Source organism: Populus euphratica, unplaced genomic scaffold, assembly GCF_000495115.2.
Source record: "Populus euphratica unplaced genomic scaffold, PopEup_1.0 scaffold670.1, whole genome shotgun sequence".
Taxonomy (NCBI): Eukaryota; Viridiplantae; Streptophyta; class Magnoliopsida; order Malpighiales; family Salicaceae; genus Populus; species Populus euphratica.
The window spans coordinates 79,512-89,030 of NW_011500544.1; the positions used below are offsets into that span (position 1 = coordinate 79,512).

The 9,519-nt window shown below is 32.6% G+C and overlaps 1 protein-coding gene across 1 annotated transcript; it reads right to left on the reverse strand.

Annotated features, from left to right (window-relative positions):
* LOC105115311 (phenylalanine ammonia-lyase) lies at positions 1-3,326 on the reverse strand. Its single transcript, XM_011012145.1, has 2 exons — positions 2,796-3,326; positions 1-1,915 (listed from the first exon to the last, which is right to left on the reverse strand). The coding sequence occupies exons 1-2, from the start codon at positions 3,191-3,193 to the stop codon at positions 166-168; spliced, it is 2,148 nt and encodes a 715-aa protein (XP_011010447.1). The 5' UTR covers positions 3,194-3,326; the 3' UTR covers positions 1-165.
* Positions 3,327-9,519: the final 6,193 nt, after the last annotated feature.

Genomic DNA, 9,519 nt, shown 5'->3' on the forward strand with positions numbered 1-9,519 from the left:
AAATCTTAAGGGACAAAAGATATATTGAAATAGAAATATTCAGAACTGATTTTTCCTTTCATGACATTATATATATATAGTACATAGCCAAGAAACTGTAAGGACAGAAAAGCCGTCGAAACAAATGTCAAAAAATACAACAAATTTATTGGTAAAAGAAAATACTTAAGAGATAGGAAGAGGGGAACCATTCCATTCCCCAAGGCACTCCAGCATTGGGTCAATGATCTTCCCCTGGCACATAGCTGCAAACACCTTGTCGAACTCTTCGCCGGGCGATTGGACCTTTTCGCCAGTGAGCAATACAGCTCCCAACTCCTCCCTCACAAACTTGTACAGTGGATAAGACCTACACTCCTTGATCTTGTTGTCAATCGCTGAATTCCCACTATCATATGCTGCTCTTGCGCTCTCAACTTCTTTTGGCAAAAGAGCCTTCAGTTCTTCCTCGAAAGCTCCGATCTTTTGGAAGACTGAAGTGCTCAGATTCTTCTCATTCTCTCCATTTTCCAACGCATGGTCAACCAAAACTTGCCTTAGTTTCTGCATCAATGGATATGTAGCACTGCAGGGGTCATCCACATAGGCAAAGACATATTCACGATCAACCACCTTGAGCAGCTCCTTCTCACAGAACCTTGATGGGTGAAGTTCTCCATTGGCACCCGTAGTTAAAACCCTCTTGGATACTTGACTAACTGTGTTCTTGACTGCGCTCTTCAAGTTCTCTTCCAATTGCCTCAAGTCGATGGCTTGGCAAAGAGCCACTAAGAAGGTTGTGGACATGAGCTTCAAGATATCGACAGCTTCTGCTGTCTTTCTTGAAGAGATAAGCCCCAACGAGTTAACATCTTGATTGTGCTGCTCAGCACTTTGCACATGGCTAGTGACTGGATTAGCAAGATACTGAAGCTCAGAACAGTAGGAGGCCATTGCTATTTCAGCTCCCTTGAAGCCATAATCCAAACTTGGATTCCTGCTAGCAGTGAGATTCGATGGCAATCCATTGTTGTAGAAATCATTTACGAGCTCACTGAACTGAGCAAATAGCAGCTTGCCTATTGATGCAATAGCCAAACGTACATTATCCATTGAGACTCCAATTGGAGTTCCCTGGAAGTTACCACCATGTAAAGCCTTGTTCCTTGAAACATCAATTAGAGGGTTGTCATTCACTGAATTAATCTCTCTTTCAATTGACTTGGTCGAGAATCGGATTACTTCAATCTGGGGACCAAGCCATTGGGGTGAAGTCCTTAGAGCATAGCGATCCTGCTTTGGTTTCTGCAGGGGGTCCGTTTCATGCAACTTCTTAGCTGCCTTCATGTAAGCGCTGCCATCTAAGATGTGCTCCATTATAGCTGCAGCCTCAATTTGACCTGGATGGTGCTTCAATTTGTGTGTCAAATGGTCAGTGAATTCAGGTTTACCATTCATAACCTCAGCAAAAATTGCTGACAAGAGTTCCGATAAGACAGCAAGAACGTTGGTCTCGAAAAGAACCATAGAAGCCAAGCCAGAACCAACTGCAGTTCCATTAACTAGAGCAAGGCCTTCTTTAGGCTGCAACTCAAAGAATCCAGATTCAATGCCAGCTGCTTCAAAGGCTTCAGCAGCATCTAGCACTTCTCCGGTGGGACCAGTGGCCTTGGAATTGGGCCTGCCAGTCAGTAATCCAGCAATGTAGGATAGTGGAACTAAATCACCTGAAGCAGTGATTGTGCCTCGTAGTGGCAAGCATGGAGTGATGTTGTTATTGAGGAGCTTGGTAATAGCTTCCAAGATTTCAAATCTGATGCCAGAGTAACCTTGGAGGAGAGTGTTGATTCTGACAAGCATTGCTGCTCTAGTTGCTGAGTGAGGCAGTGTGTGGCATGTTTCCGTTCCATTGCCAAAGATCCCTGCATTCAAGAATCTGAAGAGGGAAAGAAGAAAACACCATAAACAAATCAATTACGTTTGTATGTTAATGCTTCGAAAGCACAAAATCACAAGAAGGAAACTTGTGTGTATCAATCTGTCAGGTACTAAAAAAGATTAAACAATGAGTTCCCCACAAAGCTAAGCAGTCAAAACATGCATTGACCAATTTACCTGGTAGCTAGAGAAGGTTAACCAAAACAGATGTAAACAGATATTGGAAGAATAAAATAAAGTTGTGACGGAAATCTCAAAGACCTGGTAGCTAGAGAAGGTTAACCAAAATCTCAATGCAGTTCTGGTGACCAATTTCGCCTAAACTTTCCAATTGAATATTCCTAAATATGAAGGTTTTTGTCGGCATGTGAGAAGATAAAGATTGAACTTCCTAGCTCTTATTTAAAGTTAGGTTGCTTGTATTAAAAATTCATAATACTCCTCACCAAAACAAAATCATTCTTGATCAATTTAACTACCAATCTTATAAATAAGGAACTCCGGACCATAAAAGTGGGGTCATAGAAAATTAGAAAGTCTTTAAATGGGAAAATCGATCTCTGTAGCTCTACCAGACAACTCATTGAATGGACGGCCATACCCCACCTCCACTCGATGCCCACCCACCTATTCATCAGAATATATCATGGATTTTTCGTGATATAAGAGATCATTTAAAAGTCATAATAGCGTCAAAGCCGACCTAGCTACCACCTTTCTCTTTTTCTGTATTCACTCAACTCTTCGAGTGAACCGGTCTCCACCCTCAAACCAACCACGTTAGTGAAAAAGGAAAAAAGGGTAGAGGTAAAGGAAAACCGTACTTGAAGTAACAAACATTTACTTAGGTTTGGAGGTTTTTAAATTAATTTGCTCACCTAATAAGTTCCCTCTGAAGAGCACCACCTTGTTTGGTTCTTCTGTGAGAAGTGGCACCAAAACCAGTAGTAACACCATAACTATCAGTTCCCTTGTCCATGCTATCCATGACCCAGTCACTGCTAGCCTTGACGCCAGGCCTTGCAGACTCAGAAAGCTCCACCTTGACATCACCAGTATCATGACCAGCAATGGATGCAACCTGAGCAATGGTCAAGGTCTCACCTCCAAGCTTGACAACAGACTTCCTATAATCAGCCACCATACGTTTCACTTCATCTAAGTGGCTTCCTTTCATTGCCTCGGCAGCAACTCCCCAGCTGAGTGGATCAAGTTGGTTGCTGCACAAACTCTCCAAAGAACCATTTTGGTAGCCATTCTTGGTGACTGTCTCCATTTCTTATTTATATATATGTTAGACCAAAGAAAAGCTTAAATGAGAGAGAAGCAGTCTTGAAGAATGGAGGAAGAGGAGTAGCTGTAGAGGAAATCTTGAGTCTTGGAGTACGGGATTTCCTGAGAGAAATAGAGGGGTGGTGTAGGGGGTTTAAATAGAGGGTTGGGAGTCTTGAATATCATGCACAGGAGATGGTAGGTAAGCATGAGGGCCGGCAAGAGGTGACAAAGTGGGTTTGTTGAGACTGAATTGTGGCCATTGATTTGGAACAATCTAAGGGTACAAATCATGGAGCGTGGAGTCTTTGTGGATCAATATTGGCGTTTGGCTTAGAAGGGTAAATTTAACTCGTGGGAGAGGTGCATGGTGGTGAGGTTGTGGTTGGTGAGAATGGGGAAACTTCGTATTGCCATGTAAAATGAATAATATTAATGTCCACAAAGTATGTAGTCCGGTGGGGCTGTAAAGCAAATACCACATGTATCTACCCATAACTTTAAAACCCAATCCGGCCTAATAAATTAACTTTCGATTTAATAAATTTAAAATTAAAATTGAGCTCAATTAAAAAAATAAATAAATAAACCTTGATATAACTAGGTAAGATATTATTTTAAAATTTAAAAAATTAACTCTAGCAACTTGATGATTCGATTAAAACCCAACAAGCAATGACCTGATCAAAACTTGAAAATCATTAAACCAGGCAGTTCTGGCCTGAAAACTATGAATCCACCTAATAATCGTGCATTTTTCTTCACCAAATGGCTTGTATCCTTGACTCGTGCTCCCATGTCATGATCATCGGCAATTCTCACGAGTGAGGTTCTCTTGCACCCCAACAAATAATGAGGTAATTGTCTATCTCTTGGATATTTCGAGTCATGTATAATTATTGTCCATGCCGTGTGACGATATTATTACCTAGAATTAACCAGTCAACAACCTAAAATAAACGTGAGACTAATTCCCAGTTAATGAAATATTGCAAATTAAGAAAAAACAAAGCAACATGTAGAGGCTGGAGAGGGAACTACTGACGATGCATGTTCATCAACAACATGGCTAGTATTTAATTAGTGGGGGATTCAAGCCAGGGAGAACTAAGGGAATCTCATTGAAAGGAGGTGTAATTCATCTATGGGATACTTGTCGAGATCTAGTTTTATTTTCTGATTTTATTTTTTAAAGATCAACAGTTTAAATTTTATAAATTTTAAAATAATTATAAATTATCCCGTTAGTAAAAACAAAAGAATGAATGTATGGTTATATCTGTCTGTGTAAATGCTCTTCTTTTATAATTTATTATTTGAACAAGTCTTGCCTCCTGCGAAATGCCTACCTACCACCAAGATGCCCTTTATTTAGTGGGCTTGGTTGTTGTAGCAGTCATGTGACTAATTACTAGCTTGTTTTTCTCCTCATTCTCTACTCTTCAACTCATCCTAACATGTAAAATCACGAGGCCCACAACGACGAGGAATTAATTGCATCGTTATCTCAATACTTGTTCAAATAATTGCAGTTTAAGTCTTTAATTTTGGTGAAGTTTCATGACTGATTTTATATTAATACTTTGCACTTTCCTTCGAATAAAAGCTTTTTTACACTAAAACCTTGCATGGTCCATTATTATCATGTGATGATTTAATTTTAATTAAAGAAGAAGAAGATGATGATATTAGTAGAATTCTTTAATTTTTATCGTAAAAAATCTATCCAATATAAATGAACTGTCTCAATTCTAAATAAAAAATCTAATTCAATTTCAAAGTACTGCCTCAATTCTAAATCTTATTAAAGTATTAGATAAAGCTTCACCGATGATACCACTTCCTAGCTATACATTTACAATCAAAAAAATTATTTTCATGCTTTCTTTATAAAGTATTTAATTTTGAATGATACTTTAAAAAGAATCCCACTATCCTCCAACCAGAGGGCTTACAGGGACCCAATCTCTATAAATAAAATTTCTTTCAGTCCCTCTCTTACTAATATTTATATTTTTAACTTAAATAATAAAACAATTAATATTGTAATCCCTTTTAATTTTATTTTTTGATTCTACCCCTGCCTCCAAATATATATATATATGTCGTTGTTAGGATAATATAATCGCAATAACATGGATACCCTCCAAAAACTTGTACGTTAAGAGTGGAAATTATGAAAAATACGGTCGGTACTAGACTAAGATTAAAAGCCAACTTTTAATCTTTTGTTTTATGATAAGGTTTTAAAATGTAATTTTATTTTTATATTTTATTATCTGCAAATATTGCGGTTCCATTTATAGTTAGATTTCATATTTTGTATAAAAGAAGTACTTAGAGATCGTAGAATTGAATGCATGCTATCTACGACTTGATAGCAGCACATGAACGAGATTTGATCTGTGCGCATGAGAAATTAAAATATTCCATCCCGTAGACCTGCCAAGAACTCCGCCGCTCATACGTAGTGTGATTCAACACGGTTTACCGTCTCTACTTGACCACGCAAGAATAGGCTTTATTTTTTTATAAAAATTTTATTGCTTTATTTTTTTTAGAAAAATTCTAGATGCTGTTTTGTTTGGTTTTCACCATACTTACTTATTGGCTGAAAAAATACAGTTTATATTTTTTTTACTCAAAAGTATATAGAAAAAACATATGGATAAAACTGTAAATAACCTAAAAAAAAAATTAAAATTAGTCTTAATTTTTTTTTAAAAACATATGGATAAAACTGTAAATAACCTTAAAAAATAAAATAAAATAATTAAAATTAGTCTTAATTTTTTTTTTAAATTTAGATCTGATTTTTTATGTAATTTTAAAATTAAAAACATCTAAGCGGAGCTTTTCTACCCAAATAAAACTTGTTATTACTAAGGTTAACGTTGTTGGTAGCTAGAATTGATATGATACCTTTTTTTATTCAAAATTTAGCTATTTTTTTCTTTTTTTTTAAATAAAAACTGAAAAAATAAAAAAATAAATTTTTATATTAAAATTAAATTTCAAAGATACTAAGAAAAATTAAAGAAAATTCGAGCAAAGAATCACAGTAAAATATGATATGATGGACAATACTGAACCATACACATATTTAAGGTGAAAAAACCCACATTTTTTTAGTGTTTTCTATAATATAATATGATAAGATATAATTATTTACATTATCGAAATACAGAGCAATGGGAGTGGAAATATGCTACCATAATATCCGGATCGCTATCGGTCTATATCGTTACTTATACTCGTAATTTAGTCTTGTTAATGAAATTCTTATTTCTTTATAACAATAAGATTCTTGCAAGTCTCTTATTTTATTTATTTATTAACAAAAAAAAAATTAAAAGAGAAGGAAGTTGTACTCCTTTTTCCATAAAACTATTTACTTGTATAATTATTTTTTATTTCTCTTTTGTTTTTCTAAATTTTTTTTCAATTTCAATTTTATCCTTTAATATTATATTTATTTAAAATTAAAATTTATAATTTTTTAATTTATTTTTATGAAATTATTTCAATATCGTAATCTAAACCAAGAATTTGACTGATTAACTTGGCTGACTCGAGTTTTTATTTTTTAATTGATTTTTTTTTCAATTTCATACTTCAACATTGGATTAATTAAGAATTAGACTTCGTGATTTGTTTTGATTTACTTTTTCTGAGGCTATCCCTGTCTCATGACTTGAGTAATGGTTTAATAGGTTAATTTGAGTTAACTCGAGTTGTTTTCCTTGTCCATTCTTTAATTGATTTTTTTTTTTAATTTCAATTGCATTCTTCAACATTAAATTTATTGGACGTTAGATTTCATAATTTATTTTAATTTTTTTCTATTGGGTTATCCTGATTTGATGACTCGGGTAACTAGTTTGTTAGGTTAACCTAGGTCATAGGTTTGACAGGTTAACTCGGGTTGACTCGAGTTATTTTTTGTTTTAATTAATTTTTTTTCTTTTAATTTTATATTTAAATATTGTGTTTATTATTAAAAATTAGATTTCATGATTTGTTTTAATTTGCTTTCTATAAAAGTTATCATAGTCTCGTAACCCTTCATGTGAATTGACAAGTAAATTTAAATTGACTTGAATCGATCTAATGTGTTGTTATCTTAATATTTATATAAAAAATATTATATTAAATATTTATTTTGAGTTAAATTATATATTCACTTGCTTTTCAAGTTATTTTTAGATCCATTAAATTAACCAGATAATTTTAAAAAATTATTAACCATACCTATATTTTTTATATTTAAAAAATAACTCTCGGCTAGCATTATAACATAAGTAATGGTGTTGTTTATTTAAGAAGGGACCCAGTGGCTCGGAAAACTCTTAAGAATGTGGGTGCTAATTAGACGGAATACTAGTGCTTTCAAATTAAAATAAACCAATGTTAATTGTTGAATTATAAGTAATTTTTGGAGGTGAAAAATGTATATTTCTATGAAATAAGCCTATGTAATTCAAAGGGAAAATGTCAAATATTATAATGTATATTTTTATGAAAAAAGTAATTTTTTTTTATGTTTTAAAAATATTAAGATTAAACTCAATCTTAAACAATTAAAATGTCATCCTCGGGACACAAACGTTACAACATAACTCTCCACCTAATTTAACCTTCGTGAGTTTCAATAACTTCGAATTTAAACCCTTAATTATATATGAAGCAATATTTTTATTTATCAAAATATTTCATTCTTTGTAAATTTTGAGAGTATAAAGTATGAACTACTAACCTATCAACTTTATGTGTTAGCTTGATTATAAAATATGTCAAGATAATAATAATAATAATAATCTGTAAATTGTTTGCTTGGAGGTCGAGATCTAAGATGTTAATTAGAATGTGGCAATTCATAGAATGACTCACAAATTTTTTTATTTGGCGCATATTGACCTGACCCCCACATCATGATCATTATTAATTAAACATTAGTCATCGCTTTTTTTTTTTTTTAAAAAATAATGATTAGATCAAAATGAAGGCCGCACTAGAATCTCATGTAGGAGTGTGGCGGAGGAGCAGGTTTTTCATTTTTTATTTATTATTAGGTTTAAGTTGTCAACTTGTGCAATTAACGAATTCTTGTGGAAAGCAAAGAATACTACCTCCGAATCCTTCAAGCCTGTCCTTCCTAGAAAATTTACGTTCTTCCTTTTCTTTTTTGAAGTAAATCATATAATTAATCTCTCATTATTATTATTTTTTGTTTGTGTGTTTTAATTTTACTATATATTGATTTAAAAATTAAAATTTATCAAATAAATTACCTTCATCATCATAACTTTTTAAACTCAAAAGCATAACCATTGATATAGAATTATAATCTAATATTAAAGTTGAAAATAATTATAATAAAAGCTCTTGATCAAATTATAGTGTTATATAAAGTTGTGGATTTAATTAATGAAATGGTGTCGGATAAGAATATTATTTGTATAATTTTAAGAAAATATAGGTAATAATAAGTACTATATTAAGGTAAATTCAAGATTCTAAGCAATTTAGCTTTGATAGTTTAAAAATATTTTATTATTAAAAATTTTAAGAAGTGTAATGGGATAATAAAAGATTTAAAATCTGTACAGTAGTAAGTTTTAAATTTAAAATAAGATATATATTTTTTATAAAAGCTTGGGATAATTGGAGTTTTACTTATTTATTTGGATTTATAAAATACGAAGTACTATATTAAGGTAAATTCAAGATTATAAGCAATTTAGTTTTGATAGTTTATGAATATTTTATTATTAAAGTTTTTAAGAAGTGTAATGAGATAATAAAAGATTTGAGATATGTATAACAGTAAGTTTTAAATTTAAAATAAGATGTGTATTTTTTATACAAGTTTGGGATAATTGGAGTTTTACTCATTTATTTGGGTTTATAAAATAAGCTTTTTAAATAATGAGATTTCCTCAAATAATTTTTTTTATTAGTAAGATAAAATGTATTAAAAAGTTCCTTCAATATACTTTTATAAGATTTGAGATGTTACATTTGAGCTAGTTCACTGGTTCATGCAGAGCAATAAAAAAAAAACAAAGGAAGAAGCATAAAACAACTACAGGGCATGTATGGTCGTTGGGCAAGGTGGCAAACACGAGTCTTTCGTTGCCACCATCATTCGTCTATTTTCCCCTTGGGGGTGGGTGCGAGAGAGCCCTATCTCACGACGAAATTGCCAAAGAGAAATGCAAATTGATTATTGAGCAAGGATTCAAAAAAACATTTCCTTCGAATTTCACGTTCAAAACATGGGATCGAGATAGAAAGAGATATCCCATCAGAGATGGAAATAATGGCATA